We start from the raw sequence: 25,091 nt of genomic DNA, 5'->3' as shown, positions 1-25,091 counted from the left end.
ATAAATACTTGGGTGTAATTTTCGACCGTCGGCTGAAGTGGGCTGAACATATTCAAAGTGTTAGGAGTAAGGTCAGGAAATACATGTTTGCCTTTAGACAAATGAATGGAATTCTAACCTTAAAAGAAATTAAAATTGCCTACTTTGCTTACGTCCAATCTTTGCTCTCATTTGGGATTATAGCCTGGGGAGGATGTTTTAAAAGTTTGCTCGAACCTCTAAATATTGCTCATAGGTCACTTTTAAAGATTGGTTTTGGTAAATCTAAACGATTTCCGTCTGACGCCCTATTTAAGGAAACATCAATTCTTACAGTTCGCAAACTATATATCAAATGTTTACTAATTAACATTTTCAAGAATTGCGCTAGAATATTTAATGAAACCTCACATTCTCATAACACAAGATACTCATCTCAAGTCCACATTACTACACTTCAGGTATACAACACATAGTGTATCTCACATAGTGTTTCGAAATTTTTGTAAATACTATTCTGAATTAAATTTATTTGACGCCACATCTATTGTCTCTTTTAAACGTCTTGTTAAAGAATGGCTACTTAATTTAAATACGGACGAAGCTGATCTTATTATTACTTCATCTTACCGGCGCGACGGGATCGGCCCGCGACCTTTGACTTGACCATTGACTTGACTTGACCATTGACTTGACTTTGACCTCGACATTGACAGCACACCCTAGCCGCTCTCTCTCCGACGCTTATATTGATATTTATTGCATGTTCTTTTATTATTGCATGTTCTTTTCGTGTAGAGTTCTGTCACTTATTACATAACTCAGTCAGTATTACTTAACTGCTGAAATTCATTTAATTTTTCATTTAATTTTACTTTTCATTTAATTTTATTTTTCACTCATACAAAATAATAAAACTAAATTGCACCACTTTAACTTTAACTTCATAATCTTTATAGCAACTTAGCAGACGCACAGGCACAGCCTATGTCTGCTAATTCCAGAACTAATTAGATAGGAACAACCTTTTACGCATGTATATAGTTAATTAGTTATAGTTAGTTAGTTTAGTTTTGCATAAAGCCCTTTTTTCTTTTGTACATTTGGTTGTGTAATTTTTATATATGTGGTGGAATAAATTCATAATTCATTCATTCATTCATTCATTCATTCATTCATTCATTCATTCATTCATTCAACACCAAGGCTGCATATGTTACCATTGGCTTGGTTATGATATCCAAGGTCCAGTACATTAGACTGGGGCTCAAGCCCCATTTCTTGCCAAATGTTTTACTACAGGCTCCGAAGGATCCTGTGCCTTTTGAAAGGACATAGTTAAGGTGCCTGTTCCAGGTCAGTTTCTAGTTGAGAAAGACTTCTCAGGGTTTTCAGGCTATGTTATTTGCTTACCGGATATTATGTTTTTTTAGAAATGCCAGAACAGTGAAATTAGCTTGTAAAGTACCAAATTTTAAGGGGGTAAAAACGTACTGCAAATAAATGAACACCGGAACTTACCTGATTTTTATCCACAATAGCCTACTCCGAGGCCTATGTGTTGGCCATAGCTTGGGCTATGGGCCAAAGAACGTAAGCCTATTTATAATCACAATGAAGTACATACACACACTCACACAACGTATTTATCGTTAATAGCACTGCATTTTACCAAATAAAGTTAAACCGAGCGATTTTACAAGTATTTAACGACGACAACCACATAACCCCAAACTGGTGTTTGTTTGTTGACAGACGACAGACGAAACTAGACCGGCTCAACAGTTGAATATTTGATCAGCTGTACTATATTTGAATATTTGATCAGTAGTACTTAGGTTCGCCGCTTGAGCGCATAAGCCTCGACCGGACTGGAATGAAGGATTTTGCTGGGAGACTAAATTATTCGTTAACTAGATTTTTAAACCTCTAAATTTAATAACTTAAAATTTCGCCGACTTGATTCCAGACCCGCCAGTTCCTGCCAGCCAGTGACTAGCGTTGGCTATTTTTCGGTTTGTTTTGAATCAATTATCAATTAGCTAAGAAATTACATTTGTTCTGTTCGTTTAACGAATAATTATTACGTACGTTTATTTTAGTTAATTTGTCGTTTAGTATCTTGAGACTTATCGACCGAGTTCTAAACCCCGTCTTTGGCGGGTGAAAGAATCAAGACTGGGAGTAAGCTGAGTTGAAAAACAATCAGCTACGAAAATTAATATTAAATTTATCTTAAATCATCTCACGATCAATCCTCCGTTTAGTTATATTAATTAGGCTCCGACGAAGCTGTAGGAATTGATTTTTACATTATATTCTATTTTCTAACATCTTTAGCCAAATAGTTTAAGGTTTAATACAAGTATTTATATCAGATTGGGTAAGATTGAATACTCGTCAGTCCTACAGAGTCAACCTAAAAGCTATGCAAAATTCTCCACAACACGTCAACGAAGGCGGTGATGATATAGCTCCAATTGAGCGTCTGCAGGATTTCTGAGCGCTTCTAGAGCTCTGAGCCTTCGATAAAATGTTTATAAATTGATCAGTTAAAGCCGTGACAACTTCGTATCGACCCCTGGATTTTTCTCGGCTCCTTCTGAGCACTCCGGGGAAGAAATTTGAGTGTGGCTGGTTCTAGGGGTAGGCCTAGCCTGAATTAGGTGAATACTAGATTATTCCCCCCTAGAATTTTGCGTCACAAGCTGAACGTGAGCAACAATTAATAAAGTGGGAATGAGCTATTTCGCGTACTGTTTAAACAAGTGTGGAAATGTTGCAGTGGTAGGAAAAAATGTATGATTAATAAATCACTACATAGTTATTGTTCGGACCAATGCCCGTGTTTGACTTTAACTGACTTTATTTTAAACATACACTTAAGTGGACTGTATTATCTGACTTGCTTTGGTGACTTATTTGGGGCTAGACATGAAGAACAATACATACATTTGAAACAATTGGTTTATTAAGGCTTTCACTCATCACAGTTAACATGAATTGTAGTTTACTTTTACCTAGAAATTAAGTGTACCTTTTATCTTACAGTAATATTTAACTTTATTTAGCTTTATTAGTTTAAATCTGGCCAGATGCATTTATTTCCCCAATACTTAAAAGTGGTTAAATGGACTTGGAGGAAGGAAGGGAAGTGGCCACATAATGTCTGTTGAAGTTACTGATGCTAATAATGTTCACTTATGATGTTGGAGTGATCTTACCCACTTTCGAAGATCTTTACATCTTTATAGGAAGTTATTAAAGAAAATAATTACTTGAAGCACTACATATTTACATTTACTTTAAACCAATACTTAGAAACTTTAACACTGCACCAAACAAAACCCTAGACATGTTGCTTGTCTGAAAACTTTTCCAGAAGAGAGAAAGTAGATAAGATCACCCACTCCACCAAAGTTCAGGCTTTGCCCACCAGAGTTCAGCACCAATCAAACACAAAACACTGCATTACTTAGTTCACTCACTTTCCACCAGAGTAAGGAGATTGGAGGGAAATAAGGATGGCCCAAACATCCCCCCACCCAAAATGAATATTTTAAAACAAACACATAAAAACATTGAAGCTTAATCTTGAAAAGGCAATAGACATAGTTTATTCACAGGACGAGTGAAGGTTCCACTAGCAGTCTTTATCTGCGCCACCCAAACGGTTCCATCTGTGCCAGGATACACTTCGAGGACTCGGCCAATGGACCATGATGTTGGAGGAAGGTTCTTGGCTGGAAGAAGTATCATCTTCCCTGGAGTGAGGTTTGGAATGGTAGTATCCCACTTCGGGCGATGCATGAGGGTGTGAATGTATTCTCGAGACCATCTCTGCCAAAAATCCTGAACACTTCGGGAGATAAGCTGCCATCTCGATCGAAAGTCTATGGGTTGATTTGACAGATCCTCTTCAGGGCGACTTAAGAGTAGAGGAGCACCCACAAGAAAATGTCCTGGAGTCAAATAATCAAACCCATCGGAAGGGCTGGATGACACTGGACACAAAGGACGGGAATTCATGATAGCTTCTATTTTCGCTAATAGAGTTGAATATTCTTCAAATGTTAAGGGACGATCTCCGATTACTCGTTTGAGGTGATGTTTCATTGATTTTACTGCGGCTTCCCAGGAACCACCAAAATTTGGAGCTGATGGAGGGTTGAACTGCCAATTGATGTGACGCTCTTCACAGTAGGACTTGATTTGGTCATTACCCTGTAGTAATACATCTCTAAGTTCTTTCAGTTCTCTGGCTGCACCCACAAAGTTTGTACCTAAATCACTATACATAGTAGCTGGCACCCCTCTCCTTGAAATACATCTGTCCAAGGATGACAAAAAGGCTGCAGTAGAGAGATCACTGACTATATCTATATAAACAGCTCGAGTACATAGACAAACATAACTACCCAACATTTATAGGTTTTAGCATTTCTCCTTCTACTCTCTTTACACACAAAAGGACCCGCTAAATCTACACCAGTGTTGACAAAAGCTCTTGTCATCTTAAATCTACAGCTAGGAACATCTGACATGAGTGGTTCTAACGGTTTAGCTCTAAACCTATAACAATTCATACACTTAAATACAATACTTCTTAAAAGATAACGTATTCCAGGAATCCAAAACTTTCTTTGAATAAGCGATTGCATTAATTGTGCTCCTCCATGTAAGGTCAACTTATGATAGTATAAGCAAATCAACTCCGCTAATCTACTCTTTCTGTGAATCAAATAAGGATGTTTCCTGGCACTTGAGACAGGAGCTTGAGCTAGGCGACCCCCCACCATTAGCAAACCCTCTTTACATTCAAAAGGAGTCAAATGTTGTACATATCCTTTAATAGGTTTATTACTCTTAATACTGTTAATTTCTGAGGAGTAGTATTTGCCTTGTGTGAATCTAATAAGTACCTTTAAAGAATTGCTTAGTTCTAAATGAGTGAGCTCTCCAAACCTTCTTTTATTTACACTTGCTTTAACATTAGACACAAATCGCATAACATAACCTAAAACATGTTGGACCTTTGTCAGCGAAGAACATGATTGCAATAATGATTCTATAATACAATCATTATTTTTATCGGGGATCTCCTGAGTGACGAAACTACTTTATTCCCTTTTTGTTTCTGGAATGGGATTAACACATTGATAATCACTACGAGGCCACTGACTAATATCAAACTTTAGGAAGTTTGGTCCATGCCACCAAAGGTTATGATCAACTAACTGGGTAGGTAGTAACCCTCTTGAAGCAGCATCAGCTGGATTGGTTTTTCCAGGAACATGTTTCCACATAGAAGGAGGTAAAACTTCTAGAATTTCAACAACTCTGTTACATACATAGGTTTTAAGTTGATGGGGTGGTGTATGTAACCATGACAGAACCGTACTGCTATCAGTATAACATATGGTATCATAAGTGGGCAAATTGGATAGAAAGTCATTCAATGACCTTATTAGCCTGGACAGAAGCAAAGCACCATTTAATTCCAACCGAGGAATTGTCACCGGTTTGAGTGGAACAACCTTACTTTTAGATTTGAGTAGGTTAACATTTACTTGATTGTCAGAAGACTTTACCCTAAGGTAAACACATGCTCCGTAACCCTTTTCACTTGCATCACAGAAGCCTATCACCGAGATTTGGTCTGGGTCCCTGAAACTTATATACCTGGGTATTCGGATCTTTTCTATTTCCTCCAGCTGAGAAAAAAATTCCAGCCATAACTGAGCCAAGGGAGCAGGGAGATTTTCGTCCCAATCAATGCCAGCAAGCCAAAGCCTTTGAATGAAATACTTTATCCAAAACGTAACAGGAGTGAGATAACCATTTATGTCATAAATGCGCGCGACTTGTGACAACACACCTCTTTTCGTAGTTACTGGATTTTCATTGGACAACTTGTAACAAAATACATCGGATGTAGGGTCCCATAGAAAACCTAAAAGTTTAATGCAATGGGATGATTCAAAGGATACAAAAACATTTTGTTCTTCATCAGGAATGTGTGATAACACATTTGGACTGTTACTAGCATACTTTCTGAGTGAAAATCCTCCTTTACTTAGCAAATTAGTTACTTCATGGTACAACTGAACAGCTTCCTGTTCTGTATTAACTGCACATACCATGTCATCAATATACATGTTGGACGTGAGGGCCTTTGAGGCAACTGGGTAGCTGTCCCCTTCATCCGCAATTAACTGTTTTATTGTTCGTTGAGCTAGAAAAGGACTACAGGTTAATCCAAAAGGCAGAGTTGTAAGTTCCCATTCTGTAATAGGTTGACTAGAATCATTTCGCCACAATAAATGTGTGTACTTAGTGTCATTAGGATTAAGACCTATACATCTGTACATCTGTTTGATATCACCTATTAGAGCTATGGGGTTCATTCGAAAATATAACAAGATCTGAGATATATCAGATTGTAATTTAGGACCTGATAATAGAAAATCATTTAATGATTTGCCCGTATTACTTTTTTCACTAGCATTGAAGACCACTCGCACTTGTGTAGTTGTACTTTCCTTGACAACAGCATGATGAGTTAATAGATAATCTACTCTTGTAGTGGCAGGACGCATATGCCCTTGTGTTACATAGTCTTCTAAATTAGCATTGTACTGGTTTTGGAAATCAGGAAATTTTGCCATTCTTCTTTCTAAGCTAAGAAGGCGTTTATGAGCTACCTGTCTTGTGGATCCTAAATCATCTGGAGGTACAGCTCCCTTGAATGGAAGAGAAACTTGATATCTCCCATTACTATCACGAGTGGTGGTTTCTCTGAAAACCTTTTCACAGAAAACATCATTATCATCTGTGGGAACTACATGAGTGGGTTCTTCAGACTCCCAAAATCTTCTTAACATATCATCAAGGGATGGTGTTTGGGTAAACATGGTTTGAGCGACAGAAGAGTTTTGAACAATGGGAATTTTACCAAAAATTATAAATCCAAAAATGGTATCTAAAGCTGCTGGAGAACCTTTGATATGCACCAAACTCTCGGAGAGTATGTCGGAGTAATGTTGAACACCTAAGAGGACATCAATCGATCCAGGTTTATCGAATTCGGGATCAGCTAGTTGTATATTACCAAACCTGTTGTGTATACTTGGGTCTAGCTTGGTTTTTGGCATGTTAGATGATATAGTTGGCAAAACTATAGCTTCTACTGACAGAATGGGGTCTTCCCTATGGAGCGGAACAATGGAGCAAGATACACAACCCCGATTATTAGAGAATGAAGATGATCCAACACCTACCACATCAACTGAGTACCTTTTGCGGGGTAATCGTAAAGTTTGTGCTAGGGACTCTGTAATAAATGATGACTCACTGGCAGGATCAACAACCATACGACATTTCACCCAGTCACCTGTAGAGGACATAACTCGAGCTTGGACTGTACCTAACAACCCAGTTGTACTTTGTTTGTGTGCTTGTGATTTCACATGACAATTTAATGCATTAGTGGATGGCTCGTTCCTTCCAGGAACTTGAGTAGGGAGGGTTTTACTGGTTTCAGTGCTACATTGTGGTATTTGTGGTGTGTCACGGTGCAACAAGGAGTGATAGTTTTTGTTTTTACATGTTCGACAACTGAACTTACTTCTACAGTTAGCACGTGGGTGTGGCCCTAAACAAGCATAACACAGCTTCAAATTATTTGCTGTCTCGAGTCTTTGTGTAGGAGACATTGCAATGAACCTTTCACAGGAACTTACTTTATGTGTATCCTGATTTTTACACAATGGACACTTAACCTTATCATTGTACATTTCTACCCCTTTGGTTTGAGGTGTGCTACCTTTTGGTTCTTGAGCGTTAGACATAAAAGACTTAGTAGTTGAACTTTGTTTGATACTTTTATTGGATTTTCCACTTTGGGGAGAGTAGTTGGGGTTTGTATTTGGCTTACTTACATTGGGGGCCTGCACCAAGGAGGCAACTTTATACTGCTCATATACAAACAATGATGAGTCCTTAAAAGTAGGAAATCCTTATGAGAATTCTTATCTTCGAATAAACGCTTAGTGTCAGGATCAAGAACATTCATGGCTAAATTGAATACAACGAAATCAGCTAAATCAGGAATTTTCAAAGCTTTCAGGGATTCATACTGAACGCAAAATACATCTATAAACTGTCTTAAGTTGTTAGAAGAACCATTCATGAATGGTTTAAACTGAAGTAGTTTATTCAGATAGTGTGTACCCACTAACCTCTTATCTGTATACCTTTCTACTAGCTTATCATATGCTGCTTGATAATTCTCCTCATTAAAATCAAAGTGATCAATAACTGATAGAGCAGGTACCTCTAAATATGATTTCAAAAAAGAAAACTTTTGTATAGGAGCTAACTCGGTTTCATGCACAAGTGTATCAAATAAAGACCTAAAAGCTGGGAACTTTTCCAAATCACCTTTGAACTTTGGAATGTCAATTGGGGGTAATTTTGGCCTCAGTTGTTTTACATCATGAGTAATAGGAAGTACAACATCTTTTTTTCGATTATCTAGAATCAACTGACTTTGAGCAACAACGTTATAATACAAATCCTCATATGCATCAGAGGTACTTTCAATGGTCACTGCAGACTCTATTGTTAAATTTAATCTTGCTAACTTATCTTGAATTTCATTGAATAACGTATAATCACTTTCAACCTTTTGTGCTCTCGCAATAAATACATTTTCATTTTCTGGTAACTTCTTAATTAAATCATAAGTAGTTTGTAGTTTACGAAATAATCTCTCACGCTTCTCAACACAAGCCTTACTTTCTAACTCCTCTTTAGTACCCATCTTAATTAAATCTATAAATCAATAATTTTATAGTTTGAAAGACAAAACCACTTAAATAAGTTGATTTATTTACAAATAACAATTTATTTATATATTAATTCTTCTTTTCTTTTCATGAAAATTAAAAGAGAAATTTACAGGGAAATGCATGAGCATTAGCAACCTTGAATGAACAATAGCTTGATAAGCTTATCTCTCCCAGACATGAAAGACACTATTGAATTTTGTACAAATAAATAAACCCTTTAAAGTCACCAAACTTATTTATTTATTAATATAACTTATCCTGGCTCCGACAGGACCAAATGTTCGGACCAATGCCCGTGTTTGACTTTAACTGACTTTATTTTAAACATACACTTAAGTGGACTGTATTATCTGACTTGCTTTGGTGACTTATTTGGGGCTAGACATGAAGAACAATACATACATTTGAAACAATTGGTTTATTAAGGCTTTCACTCATCACAGTTAACATGAATTGTAGTTTACTTTTACCTAGAAATTAAGTGTACCTTTTATCTTACAGTAATATTTAACTTTATTTAGCTTTATTAGTTTAAATCTGGCCAGATGCATTTATTTCCCCAATACTTAAAAGTGGTTAAATGGACTTGGAGGAAGGAAGGGAAGTGGCCACATAATGTCTGTTGAAGTTACTGATGCTAATAATGTTCACTTATGATGTTGGAGTGATCTTACCCACTTTCGAAGATCTTTACATCTTTATAGGAAGTTATTAAAGAAAATAATTACTTGAAGCACTACATATTTACATTTACTTTAAACCAATACTTAGAAACTTTAACACTGCACCAAACAAAACCCTAGACATGTTGCTTGTCTGAAAACTTTTCCAGAAGAGAGAAAGTAGATAAGATCACCCACTCCACCAAAGTTCAGGCTTTGCCCACCAGAGTTCAGCACCAATCAAACACAAAACACTGCATTACTTAGTTCACTCACTTTCCACCAGAGTAAGGAGATTGGAGGGAAATAAGGATGGCCCAAACAGTTATACTAAGTGTAGAAGAATAAATAATACATATTTTTTATGGTTTTTTTATGTTAAAGCCATAGAATTTTTAAATATATGTTTCATAATTTATTAGTGAAACAAGTTTAGCTGCAATAATACCTGTAGCAACATAAACCTAAGACAAAGGAAATGGTCATTAATTTGGCTTAGGCTAAAATATATGTGGGTGGTAATTTAATCTATTTCTAACCGAAAATCACCCACAACCAATTAAACCTAGACCTAGATGCAATAAAATTTGTAATGCACATCATTGATAAGATTATCCACATTTGACAGGAATTGAAAAAGTCAGCTGCCTGGAAAACTCAGGTGGAAGTGTACAAAAAGCAAATAGCAGAACTTCATAGCAAATACAACGAAGAAACTAAACGAGCAGACAAATGTGAATTTGACTACAAAAAGACAAATGAGCAACTAAAAGCCGTCACAAGAGAAAAAGAGGTGAGATAATATTCTGCAATTTCAATTTGTAACTAAACTGTACGTAGTATCCGAGTGTTTGTAGTAGTCGTGATGAAATCCAAACAGTGTTAGCAATTTGGCAAGTTTGTATACAATTACACTACACTATACAGGGTGTCCCACGAGAGGTGTCTCAAATTGGTTACGGAAAAACGGCTGAACCTACAAGGATGAAATAAAATTATTTTCCACTAAATCGACCCCAAGGAATAACGTAAAAATATTTTAAACTTTTTTACGTTACAGAGTGTGCCAAAAACTGAGGGTCACTAGTTCGAATCTCGGAATTTTACAATGCAAACATATGCTGTGTTATACATCATTTTAAAGGTATTTAATAGAAAAGCATTTTGGCGAAAACAGAAATTAATTTTCTTTTTCCATTTCAAAATGGCGGCAGTTAAAAAAAATATCTATATTTTTTTAATATTATGGGTTTTTTATACCAATGTACTTAGTTAGCCCTTCTCCGGTTGAATTTTTTTACTTGTTATGAAATTAGCTTTACTCTGATATGCTACAAGTAAAAGTTTTTTTGAAACGACAAAAATTAAAAAAATAAATATTTTTGAAAATTTGCAAATGCTCATTGTTCAAAATAAAAAAAAAAAACATATGTCAAAAGGCACATCATTTTATAGGTTTTTTTTTTAAATTTTGAACAACTTTGTAATTTACACTTACTTCGTATCTCTTTTAGTTTTTGTGTAAATAACAAAAATCCTAATTTTCCTTTATCAAATGCATGTTATTTGAGATTAACACTAATGGCCCCATTTCAGAAAAAAAATTTTGAGTATTAAAAAAAATATTGATTTTTTCCAAAAAAACTGCCGCCATTTTGAAACAAAAAAAGATTATTAATTTATGTTTTCACCAAAATGTTTTTCTATTAATTACCTTTAAAATGATGTATAACATTTGAAAATTCCGAGATTTTAACTAGTGACCCACAGTTTTTGGCACACCCTGTATCGGAAAAAAACGTTTAAAATATTTTTAAGTTATTCTTTGGGGTTGATTTAGTGGGAAATAATTTTATTTCATCCTTGTATGTTAAGCCGTTTTTCGGTAATCAATTTGAGACACCTCTCGTGGGACACCCTGTATTTAAGTGATTGGTCTATATAGAACAATAAAGCTAGAAAACAAGCACTTCATGGTTTGGTGAGTCATTGGCTCAGTTGGTAGGGAAACGGACTACTTTGTGTGTTCGCTTCCTGGTGCCCGCAACTTAATTTTATAAGCACAGATTATTTGCACTTTTCAGACTCACCCCTTACAATGCAAGATTAAAAGAGGCTTCTAACATCATTAGGAAATGAACATAATCATGCCAAGAAAAAAGTGTTGTCATATGAATGCAATTTAAAATTTTTTCCTGAAATTATAAATATAAAAACCCATCATAAGCTTTTTAATTTTAATTTTTATTTTTTTGCAGAGCCTAATGAGTGAACGAGACCTTCTAAAAGAGACAAATGAAGAGTTACGTTGTTGTCAACTGCAGCAACGAAATGACAATGCTGCGTCAGTGAATCAGTTACAAGACAACATCATCTCACAGGCTGAGCTTAAGTAAGTCAAACTATTAGAAAATTGACTATATTATATTAAAATCCTACTAATCCGGCACATTCAGTACCGTACTCTGGCACCGGTCTTGTGATTTTGGCATTTTTTCCACTGAAACCTTCATAGCACTTTTGGCAGAGATTTTGATTTTGAGCAATCAGCTAAGTTAAAAAGCTGAGATACATGTTTCTGATGATGGCATCATAATTTTGAAAAACAAAAATAACAGTTACAACTACTGAGCCGATTGAGGAAGGTAAAGCCTCCATTTTTGTTAAATTACAGCTCAGGGGCTAAAATCATGGATTTTAAATCATTAAAAATCAATTGTATTTAAAAATCAATCATCCAGCCATAAAAAAAAAAATTATGTTAAAAAAAAACAACAAAAAAACAACTGTTTATCACCATGGACTGCTGGTCTGGACAGTGGATGGTGATCCAAAGACAGTAAAGTACCGTTCCGGTATAAGTCGCATAGGCAATCCAGCATTGACTAAAGTCTAGTCTCTAACCAGCTATGTCTGGCTTATCTGGCCATGACCCTACCATTGAGCTACCATGTTCCGGTATAAGTCACATACGCAATCCAGCATTGACTGCAGTCTGGTCTCTAACCAGCTATGTCTGGCTTATCTGGCCATGACCCTACCACTGAGCTACCATGTTCCGGTATAAGTCACAAAGGCAATCCAGCGTTGACTGCAGTCTGGTCTCTAACCAGCTATGTCTGGCTTATCTGGCCATGACCCTACCACTGAGCTACCATGTTCCGGTATAAGTCACAAAGGCAATCCAGCATTGACTGCAGTCTGGTCTCTAGCCAGCTATGTCTGGCTTATCTGGCCATGACCCTACCACTGAGCTACCATGTTCCGGTATAAGTCACAAAGGCAATCCAGCATTGACTGCAGTCTGGTCTCTAGCCAGCTATGTCTGGCTTATCTGGCCATGACCCTACCACTGAGCTACCATGTTCCGGTATAAGTCACAAAGGCAATCCAGCATTGACTGCAGTCTGGTCTCTAGCCAGCTATGTCTGGCTTATCTGGCCATGACCCTACCACTGAGCTACCATGTTCCGGTATAAGTCACAAAGGCAATCCAGCGTTGACTGCAGTCTGGTCTCTAACCAGCTATGTCTGGCTTATCTGGCCATGACCCTACCACTGAGCTACCATGTTCCGGTATAAGTCACAAAGGCAATCCAGCATTGACTGCAGTCTGGTCTCTAGCCAGCTATGTCTGGCTTATCTGGCCATGACCCTACCACTGAGCTACCATGTTCCGGTATAAGTCACAAAGGCAATCCAGCGTTGACTGCAGTCTGGTCTCTAACCAGCTATGTCTGGCTTATCTGGCCATGACCCTACCACTGAGCTACCATGTTCCGGTATAAGTCACAAAGGCAATCCAGCATTGACTGCAGTCTGGTCTCTAGCCAGCTATGTCTGGCTTATCTGGCCATGACCCTACCACTGAGCTACCATGTTCCGGTATAAGTCACAAAGGCAATCCAGCATTGACTGCAGTCTGGTCTCTAGCCAGCTATGTCTGGCTTATCTGGCCATGACCCTACCACTGAGCTACCATGTTCCGGTATAAGTCACAAAGGCAATCCAGCGTTGACTGCAGTCTGGTCTCTAACCAGCTATGTCTGGCTTATCTGGCCATGACCCTACCATTGAGCTACCATGTTCCGGTATAAGTCACATACGCAATCCAGCATTGACTGCAGTCTGGTCTCTAACCAGCTATGTCTGGCTTATCTGGCCATGACCCTACCACTGAGCTACCATGTTCCGGTATAAGTCACAAAGGCAATCCAGCGTTGACTGAAGTCTGGTATCTAACCAGCTATGTCTGGCTTATCTGGCCATGACCCTACCACTGAGCTACCATGTTCCGGTATAAGTCACAAAGGCAATCCAGCGTTGACTGAAGTCTGGTATCTAACCAGCTATGTCTGGCTTATCAGTCCAAGACCCTACCACTGAGCTACCATGTTCTGGTATAAGTCACATAGGCAATCCAGCATTGACTGCAGTCTGGTCTCTAACCAGCTATGTCTGGCTTATCTGGCCATGACCCTACCATTGAGCTACCATGTTCCGGTATAAGTCACATAAGCAATCCAGCATTGACTGCAGTCTGGTCTCTAACCAGCTATGTCTGGCTTATCTGGCCATGACCCTACCACTCAGGGGCGTCGTCTTAAGGGGGGGTAGGGGGGGGAGCCTCCCCCCCCTAGAATCTGGGAAAGAGAAAAGTTGGGAATTTCTTTGCCACGAGTTGGGACAGTTGGGAAGTCAGATACAAGAAAAATATATATTTAAACTAAACAAAATTTAAATATTGGCGAAAATCCATCAAAGATGAAAATGTCTTTGACTTGGACAAATAAACTTGACACTTCTTTGATTTCATTTAACTTCGATTAAACAAAGCTAAACCATGGCTAAACACGCCTTATTTTAAGAAATCAATAATCAATTAGCGTTATAGCTTGTTGGAATTTCGTTTACGAGAAATTTTGTTCCTTATTATTGTGGACGTATGTTGGCTACCTTGATCCTGTCCTGTGTTGATGATTCTGAATGATTCGTCTGCGAGACTGCGAGTTTGAATTTTGAAAGTGCAAGCGATGTAGCTCTTCTGTTCAATTATGTTGTTTGTTAGTGTTTACAAGAAATTCAAAAATATTTTTCACGTCACTCACATGAAATATATTTTATACCTTTTTTTGTGGTATTTGGATCAGACTAACTAACCGGAGTACTTGCTAATAAGCAGATTAAAATAACATTAAAGATAGGTTTTGTGTATCGCTATTACCTTTAAAACTCTTATTTTTTAATAACCTAAATGAAATATTTATTCTCTGAATATATTTAAAAAATCTACACAAGTTATTTATCATTCCTATAAGGATTTACAAAAATGAATCAACTAATCACTCTGAAACAGATCTACGTGGATAAAACATAACCTAAAATTTGATTTTTGACTTTCACTCGTTTGATTTTTGTCTAAGTTCTAGTTTTTGAAGATGAAGGTTAACATTTTTATTGTATGTATAAGTTTATCAACAACCAAGTTGAACGTTTTTATTTTATACGAGTCTTATTTTAGGTTTATTCTTTTCTAGACTAGAATAATATTATTCACAGCACTGATATTAATATTTCATCATTACAAACTTGTTTAGGCCTACCCTAGTTGTAAGTTTTATGAAAGTTAAAACGTTGATTTTAACTTTTAAAAGTATTTTAATTTCATTATTTTGTAATAAAATATTTTTTCTATACTAATTTGTACTAGGCTTATTTTATATCCCTAAAATTTTACACTGCTGCGTCTGCTACCACAATGGTTTGTAACGTTTTTTTTTTGATTTGAAACATTACTTGTTCAAGTTTTTTGAAGTCATAAAATTTCATTATGAATTGGTAGAAGTTTTAGAAATTGAGTAATTTTGTATATATGTAAAACTAGCTATGTTTTGTTAATGCAAGTTTATAAATACTGAATTGAGTGTGACTGCTGTGTAGTATAATAATTTGTAGATTTTTAAAAATAGTACAGAAATTGATTTCTAAAAAAAAATAGTTGGGAAATCTATGTTAAGCAGTTGGGAAATTTGAGGCTTCTCCCCCCCTGGAATTTAGCCAAGCAACACCACTGCTACCACTGAGCTACCTTGTTCCGGTATATATGTCTCATAAGCAATCCAGCGTTGACTGCAGTCTGGTCTCTAACCAGCTATGCCTGGCTTATCTGGCCATGACCCTACCACTGAGCTACCATGTTCCGGTATAAGTCACAAAGGCAATCCAGCATTGACTGCAGTCTGGTCTCTAACCAGCTATGTCTGGCTTATCTGGCCATGACCCTACCATTGAGCTACCATGTTCCGGTATAAGTCACATAGGCAATCCAGCATTGACTGCAGTCTGGTCTCTAACCAGCTATGTCTGGCTTATCTGGCCATGACCCTACCACTGAACTAATGTTCGATTAATTACTTATAGCCCCTTTGCCTCTATGTTATAACAGTATTTCTGCCGTGTTGAGAATAATAGTTGTTTGAAGACAGTGCTGAGTAATCTGGCCAAAATCTCAGACATGATAGACAAACTATTCAGCTAATTGTTCACTGTACACTGATTACTAATTCAAAAATGTTAACTGTTTTGTACTAGGCCTAACAAAAATATATTTAAAAATTAATTAGTTTAGACATGCAACAGTGTTTAGTCTAAGGATAGTTTTTATTTGTGGTTATTGTTCTCTTGAGTCATCAGTGTTTATTTAGAGTGGTATCAATCTTGATATATCATCAGTCAAATAAACAATTGCTATCTTGATAAGAAATCTGGGCTAACATAAAAATCCATGACTAAACTATTAATATGGCTTGTGTTGAGACCGACTTGTCATCTTTCTAATACTGATTTATCAAACTCATCAGTTTTGAAGTTAACCTCATGTGTCTTTGTTGGAAATAGTCAGTGTAGAGTGTTGTTTTAAAACAAAAGAGGTAAAATGGCCAGGATTAAAATATATGTCCAAAGGATGTAATAATGTTAAGATTCTTATACAAATTAAACCTTAAAAATTGTTAATAGGTTATCTACTAAATTTACCATTTAGTGAGCCGGTGGCTCAGTCGGTAGCGTCGCGGACTTCGGGCCCAAGGCAGCGATGTCGTGGGTTCGGATCCTGGTCACTGCTACTAAAATTTATCAGTACAGTTCACCTTTGTACTGTACCGGCTCACTCCTTGCTTTGCTGTAAATGTTCCACACACGGGCGGTTAGTCTATGTGGACAGATAAATGCAAGGTTAAAAGAGGCCGCCAACCTCTTAAAAAAAAGGACTTTTTTCTTGAATTATATTGTGCATCTATACTGTTTATATCTGTTACAATATTTTTATATCTTTTGGGGTTATTGTTTTTCTAATCTGTCTTTGTACTGACTTGATTATTTTTAGACAAAAAGTTGTGATGCTGGAACATAAATTACGTTTAAGCCAGCAGACCTCCGAAGATGAAAAGTTGTCAGTGGTCCAATCTTTACTAGATGACGCCCAACAACAAATTAATCAGCTAAGGCTAGAAAATAGGTAAGATTAATAAGATATATGTGTACAATACGGGTAGGGGTTTGCGGGTCTGTCCAACAGTTGGCTTGAGAGGCCGGGTCAGGCCAGAAATAAATTTCGGCCCGCAGACCTCTGAATAGGGGTAGGCCCTAATTATTATCCATGTAGGTGATCACTGGTGTGGTAATGAGACTAGGTACTGTTTATTGTTGTGCATGAATAAACACTCAATTGAGATTTGCAACATTATTATTATTATTTTTAATTAAATAATTTCTTGATCAGCATTGTATGTGTTATTAAATTTACGGAAGGTAAATAAAAAGATATACGTCTTATAACACTTAAAACTAGGGATGGACGGGATTGAATTTTTAGTTCGGGACGGGACGGGACGGGATTTTTATTTCCTTCCCGATTTTCGGGACGGGACGGGACGGGATTTTTTTCTGTGCATAAAAAGAAAGTACTGTATTGCAGTTACCAAAAAAGACATAAGAAATCAATTTTTACCATTTGTGGCACTGATCTATAAAATCCAAAAAATGGGTAACAATTTACAGGTACCTATAGAAACTTGTGACTCGCGGGTCACGGGGTGATCGTCTGTATGACTCGCGGTCACGGCGCGATCGTAGTCATGACTCGCGGTCACGGCGCGATCGTCGGTATGACATCGCGGTCACGGGGTTATCGTCGGTATGACTCCACGGTCACGGCGCGATCATCGTCATGACTCGCGGTCACGGCACGATCGTCGGTATGACTCGCGGTCACGGCGCGATCGTCGGTATGACTCCACGGTCACGGGGTTATTGTCGGTATGACTCCACGGTCACGGCGCGATCGTCGGTATGACTCGCGGTCACGGCGCGATCGTCAGCATGACTCGCGGTCACGGCGCGATCGTCGTCATGACTCACGGTCACGGCGCGATCGTCGTCATGACTCGCGGTCACGGCGCTATCGTCGTCATGACTCGCGGTCACGGCGCGATCGTCGTCATGACTCGCGGTCACGGGGTTATCGTCGGTATGATTCCACGGTCACGGCGCGATCGTCGGTATGACTCGCGGTCACGGCGCGATCGTCGGTATGACTTGCGGTCACGGCGCGATCGTCGGTATGACTCCGCGGTCACGGGGTTATCGTCGGTATGACTCGCGGTCACGGCATGATCGTCGGTATGACTCGCGATCACGGCTCGATCGTCAGCATGACTCCGCCATCACGGCATGATCGTCAGTATGACTCCGCGGTCACGGCGCGATCGTCGGTAGGACTCCGCGGTCACGGCGCGATCGTCGGTATGACTTGCGGTCACGGCGCGATCGTCGGTATGACTTGCGGTCACGGCGCGATCGTCGGTATGACTCCGCGGTCACGGGGTTATCGTCGGTATGACTCGCGGTCACGACGCGATCGTCGATATGACTCGCGGTCACGGCGCGATCGTCGGTAGGACTCCGCGGTCACGGCGCGATCGTCGGTAGGACTCAACGGTCACGGCGCGATCGTCGGTATGACTCGCGGTCACGGCGCGGTCGTCGGTAGGACTCCGCGGTCACGGCATAATCGTCGAAATGACTTCGTCTCCTGCGTTCGCGGACCTATCGCTCGCAATAACGGCGTTATCGGCACTCGCGAAGCGGAAAAATCGCCGACGATCGGACCAAATCCCGTCCCGAAAAATTCCCGAGTCAAATGTAATCCCGTCCCGATAATCGGGAATATTTTTTTCCCGAAAAATTCCCGAAATTTCGGGACCCGTCCATCCCTACTTAAAACATATATTTACGCTTATACTGTTTGCCATTTCTTATACCATACCATTTCTTATACTGTAGAAATGGTAAGTGGTGATAGATTTTGATTGGACACTCCAATCGAATCATCATCAGACCCAATAAGCGAAGCGAATGCAGTATAAGCGTAAATATATGTTTTAAGTGTTATAAGACATATCTTTTATTTACCTTCCGTATTATTTATTAAAAAAGTTTTAAGTTAAAAGTAATTTAAGGAAATAGGAATTATGAGTTTTTTTTAGCTTTGGCTATATATTTATCAAATAGCCCTTTATATTAAATCAAATCATAAAAGATTGCCAAAATTGAACTCTTTTCATAAGTATTTGATGAGAAAAGGTAGTGAATTTGCGTTCAACAGACATAATTTATCGGTATACGAGAAAATTCTATCTTATAGTGGTGTTAAAGATTTCAATAGCTTACCTGACAATACAAAAATGTAACTGATTTAAATCTATTTAAAAACTTTTAAAATTATTTCTTGACATTTAGCCTACTTAGACTAATGGTAAATGGTTGAAACTTCGTATGAGTGAAGTTTAGAACACTATTAGTTCCAATTAAAAGCTTAAGGGTTAATATTTTATATTTTAAATATTCAAACAAAGTCGGTACTTTTAAATGATTTTTGAAATATGACATGAAAAAGTTTGTTGGCTACTTCTTTTTAAATTTTTTGGTTAGGTAAGTTAAAAAAACTGTGGATTTTGTAGCTAAAGGTTTGAATCTTCTGAATTAATCCCGCCACGTCGCATCATCCAGGCCTACTACAATTACAATTGTTGATACAACACTACTGTGGTAACAACATTTAAAATTTATAAATATATTTGTATAAAAAACGTCTTACTTTTTGTATTAATCTAAAAATGGATATGCTTTTTTATAAACATGAATATGACAGTCATAATGTAAAGGAGTGTTGTTTTATGAGTTTAAAAAATCTTGTGACTTTGAAATTCGTACATTCTAAACCAAACTTCAGAACTTTATCAAACTTAAATACAAATAGATACTAGTGATGGTCGGATCCGAATATTGGACTGCCGGATCTGAGCTAGAACCGACACCCGGTTTTAATGGATCCGAGTTTTTTTAAATTATTCTATTAACACCACACGTTTTTTATGAAGTACAATTCATACATAAGAACAGGTGTTATGTCATAATGATGTATTTTAAAATAAAATTAATAGTGATTATCTGTGTCCATATAAAAGACTATCTGTATCCATATAGAAAAGTATCTGTATACATATAAAAGACTATCTGTATCCATATACAAGACTATCTTTATCCATATACAAAACTATCTGTATCCATGTACAAGACTGCCTGTGTCCATATACAAGACTATCTGTATCCATGTACAAGACTATCTGTGTTCATATACAAAACCATCTGTATCCATATACAAGACTGACTGTGTCCGTATAAAACACTATCTGTATCCATATACAATCTATCTGTATCCATGAACAAGACTATCTGTATCCATGTACAAGACTATCTGTATCCATGTACAAAACTATCTGTATCCATATAAAAAACCATCTGTATCCATATAGAAGACTGCCTGTGTCCATATACAAAATTATGTGTATCCCTATAAAAGACTATCTGTATCCATGTCAGGGCCTGATTACCCATTAAGCTAATTAGGCTGGAGCCTAGGGCGCCAGTCAGCCAAGTGTTTTAGGGGGGGCGCCAGACAGCCAAGACTTTCATGATATCCATACATAAAGCCCAAAGAACCCATGAACTTTTGAGAAAACTACAAGTCACACCCCCATAAACCATATAGGCCTACTTAAAATATTCGTAATGACAAGAAACCTTGCGCTAAACTATCCATTATTTCATAAATTGCCCTTTAAGGTCGCAATTCCTTTCCAAAGGGAACTTTCCATATACCTAATGTTAAAAATACCTCAGCTGTACTTATTTGTTTATTTCAGCTTAACTTAACCAATCAATAGTTTTATTAATACCTATGAAGTCAAACGGGGTGAAGCCCGTGGGTTATAGCTAGCTTATAATATAGTAATAATTGATTTGTAAAAACTAAAAACATTTAACGATACTTTTGTTGCAGATAAATACAGATAATTGTTGTAAACTAAGTAATTCCATCTAAAGGTCCTAATGAAATTGGTTTAGGCCTAGGTGACTAACAGAGTTAATTTAGAAAGTACGCATATTATTGTTTAGTTTTTGATATTTTAGGTTAGGTCTACTTTTTATTTAATCATATGTTTAATAAAATGTAAAATAAATACATTATTTTAAATAAAAACGTTTTACATTCCTTGAACAACCGATTTGTTACTATTTTAAAAGTTCCTAATCAAACCATGCATTAATTATTTATGATCAGTTTTCTTTTGTTTTTAAATAAACTGAATACTAGTATAATGCCTTTGGCCATTTTTAATTTTGAATTCAGTATTAGTATTCATTCTTTGAAATTTTGAAAGTGGTAGCAGTGAGGAGGGGTAGTGGAAGGGAGGAGGGGCCGTGAAAAACGTCAGCCTACTGGCGACTAGACCCTTAATCAGGCCCTGATCCATGTACAAGACTAACTGTATCCATATACAAAACCATCTGTATCCATTTAGAAGACTGCCTGTGTCCATATACACAATTATCTGTATCCCTATAAAAGACTATCTGTATCCATGTACAAGACTAACTGTATCCATATACAAAACTATCTGTATCCATATACAAGACTGCCTGTGTACATATACAAAACTTTCTGTATCGCTTTACAAGACTATCTGTATCCATGTTCAAGACTAACTGTGTCCATATACAAAACTATCTGTATCCATATAGAAGACCATCTGTATCCATGTACAAGACTGCCTGTGTCCAACTATCTGTATCCATATACAAAACTATCTGTATCCATATAGAAGACCATCTGTATCCATGTACAAGACTGCCTGTGTCCAACTATCTGTATCCATATACAAACTATCTGTATCCATGTACAAGACTATCTGTGTCCATATATTAAACTATCTGTATCCATGTACAAGACTGCCTGTGTCCAACTATCTGTATCCATATACAAACTATCTGTATCCATGTACAAGACTATCTGTGTCCATACATTAAACTATCTGTATCCATATAAAAGAACATCTGTATCACATTACCCAGCCATATGAATTTTTTATGTCAACAAATACTGTAAAATTGCCTAGCCATATGTGCTATTTAAAAAAAACCCGTCCTCGGGGAAAAAAGAAAAAAACGTATCCGGATCCGAACATCTGGAACCGAAGATCCGGATCCGGTACCGACATTTTCTTTGATCCCCCCATCACTAATAGATACATATATTATAAATTAATTTGTGTGTTTTCAGAATTTTTGTTACGCCCAAAAAACTTTTGTTGTTAATTATGTAAACTAACTTTTTCTAAGAAACGTTAAACGCTATAGAACAAGAATTAAAAGTGTGTTTTGAAGGTCATATCTGGAAATATTTATAATGTAAAGGCGTGTTAATGGTATTATTGTTTATTTTTACAATTGGTTTGAGAAGATGTGGGAGTTTAACATAATAAAATTGTAGGATGAAAAGGTAACACGGGTAACACTGTAGAAACAGTCATTGCCATACGGTTTCATCGACATGCACTACTTGTTTTTCTTCCTTGTCTTTGACGATGTAACCAAATATGCCTCTGAGATTGGGCATCTATAATGTATGCTGGATCATGCACACGAAGATGCCAATTAATTGTGCTATCTATGATTTCAGGTAGAATGCAATAACCACCTTGGCCAGTTTTGGCAGCATTGTCTTAGTCCACAACTCACTGTCTATGGTGATCCTCTCAAACAAACAGTTAATTCATACGTATGAATATAATGAAATCACATGAACTCCTCTTTGTTACGATCAGTAAAATATATAAACTGTTTGCCAACCGAAAGAATCTAAAGTGCTATGAGGATGAATTCAGTAAATACTCCCGTATATAAAACGCGTGACCGATGACAGGTAGGCAGACGAGGAAAATATAACAAAGACAGCTGAGTAGAGTGTGCGGGAACGAGGACAGAGATGGTTGTAGGCGCAGGTGATAGGGGAGGGAGGGGCGTGTGCCCGCATGTGGTGAGTGTGCGTAGGTGCACTGTACACACTCACATCGCACGCCACGCTGATTTTACGTGATTTCAATTTTCTTTCCAGCATTAAAACGCTTAAAAATTTTCCATTGGAGTATTTTTTTATACATTCTCTACATCTTTGGCTTTGTTTGCGTTTCTTCTCGATTTATGTCAAAATAAACGAGGTATTGAATTTACAAAAAATGGTACTTTTTTATTTATAAACGATATGGGAAATAAAAAGTTTTAGCTTAGAAAGATAAATTTTGTTGAATTTTTAAGAGTAGTTTGATTAATATAGTCGAAACCATTTTTCTGGAAAGCAAGCGGAGTTCGCACTTCAACAACTAATTTATAACTCGCTTATCAGACCTCTTAAAAATTTCTGGTGAAATTTTTTCTCACCTTTATAATGGACCTTAACAATTATATTTTTAAAAAATATTTTATTTTATTTTCGATCGAACACCCTTAAGGAGAAATTTGAGTGAAAATCAAATTAGACAAATGGAAATTTACTTAGCCTGCAGGTTTCCTGTGGCGGGGGTATTTAATTTACTCCTTGATAGTTTCTGAGCTGTGAAATTGTACAATAGACCCAGGCTGCACATTTTTGTCCCATACTGTATTCTCTCCACTTCTGGGTTTGTCCATGTCAGCATGTCCGTAATATCAATATCCATACCTTTTTAGGAAATTTCCCATATACCTGTTTACCAACCAAGACCAATTAACTTTTTCTTGAGGTCCCTAGAGGCCAAAAACACCATCTGTTCAAAAATCATATATATATATATGTGTCCCTTAGCACGATAACTCGAGCAAAAATAATCCGATTTTGATGAAATTTGGTACAAATGTGTAAACCTACATTTATTCGAACGAGTTTGCAAACCAGCATGATCGGACTTTTGGAACAGGGGTTTATGGGGTAAAAATAGGTTTTTCCCATTTTTGACCGCTTGAAACACAAAATTTCACAATATCTTTCCAAACCATTTTACCTAATGGTTACGGAGAAAATTCCAACAAATTTTAAATTTAAAATTCCCATGTTATTCTTATGGCGAATAAGTAAACTGTTGTAATTTGCTTGTTTATGAACATATTTTGATCAAATTTGGAAAATACATTCATTTGTTACTAAACTACAGTATCAACATTTTACAACAAACACAGTTTTTACCCTCCCTGTTGCAGCAAACCTAAGTACTCGATAAACTAATTCTATTTAAATAGGGAATAATGTGATATTTTTAAGGAGACGTTTTAGTGTAAATCCAATCAGGCAAACGGAAATTCGCTAAGTCTGCAGGTTTGCTGCGGCGGGGGTATTATATGTATGTGTTTGTATTGTGTTTACGGACTGAAATGATTTTACTTAGTACTTTATGTATTAGTGGTGATCATTTCGGTTAAGTGCTGAAGTGTCTATTTATTTTGAAACTCATCTTATCCATCCTTCCTTAAATATTTTAGACAACTAAATCAGCGGATTATGGAACTTGAGGGAGAAGTTACTGATTTACATGAGAGAGGGGAAGACAGTGTATCTACTCTGAAAGTGAAAATAAAAGACTTGGAAAACAAACTTCAGCAAGAAAAAGAACAAAGAACAGCTGAGCTGGAGGAAAGGGAGATGGCTCTTGCAGAGAAAAGTGAGTTTTGTCTAAGAAAAGAATTAATGATCAAACAACAAAAAATTATCACGTGTGCATGGTGGCAGGAAAATACACAGGTGTGCTATTCCTGTCATTTGCTGACATCACCCAGATTGCAGATTGAAAAAATCTGCTGATGTATTGCCATATAAGTATATATTTGTTTTGATTTGATTGTTATTGTTTTTATAATTTTTCTAAATGGTAAAATGTTGTTTGCAATCTGAGTGACGTCAGCATATGACGGGAATAGCACACCTATGTATTTTTGTTCCACCATGTCACGTGTGTCTATATTTCTTGTGTCTTTATTACGAAAGTCCCACCCCCTATTATTTTTTTTTATTAATAGAGATAAAATTATAATATTCAGGGAATGTTTATATGATTAAAAAAGGATGTTTTTGGTGTAGGCTATGTAAACTTTCACCCCCTCCCCACCAGTTTGGGGGTAAGTCAAAATTTTCAAATGTAAATCAAGTTAAATACCGATTACATAATTG

At 37.1% G+C, this 25,091-nt stretch overlaps 1 protein-coding gene across 2 annotated transcripts in view; it reads left to right on the top strand.

Moving 5' to 3' along the window:
- The window catches only part of LOC129005962 (protein Hook homolog 3-like), a 100,024-nt gene that overhangs the window by 63,238 nt on the left and 11,695 nt on the right, over window positions 1-25,091 (top strand). For both annotated transcript variants that reach the window (XM_054435039.1, XM_054435038.1), the window contains exons 9-12: window positions 10,122-10,286; window positions 11,752-11,885; window positions 16,878-17,009; window positions 24,407-24,585. In XM_054435039.1, coding sequence (XP_054291014.1) covers window positions 10,122-10,286; window positions 11,752-11,885; window positions 16,878-17,009; window positions 24,407-24,585 — 610 coding nt within the window. The remainder of the gene's footprint in view (window positions 1-10,121; window positions 10,287-11,751; window positions 11,886-16,877; window positions 17,010-24,406; window positions 24,586-25,091) is intronic.

Source organism: Macrosteles quadrilineatus, unplaced genomic scaffold (genome assembly GCF_028750875.1).
Source record: "Macrosteles quadrilineatus isolate MER2022 unplaced genomic scaffold, UCM_ALF_1.0 Scaffold_47__1_contigs__length_942521, whole genome shotgun sequence".
In the NCBI taxonomy this organism is placed as follows: Eukaryota; Metazoa; Arthropoda; class Insecta; order Hemiptera; family Cicadellidae; genus Macrosteles; species Macrosteles quadrilineatus.
The sequence above is the reverse complement of the archived record's forward strand: the minus strand, read 5'-3'. Positions and strand labels throughout refer to the sequence as shown.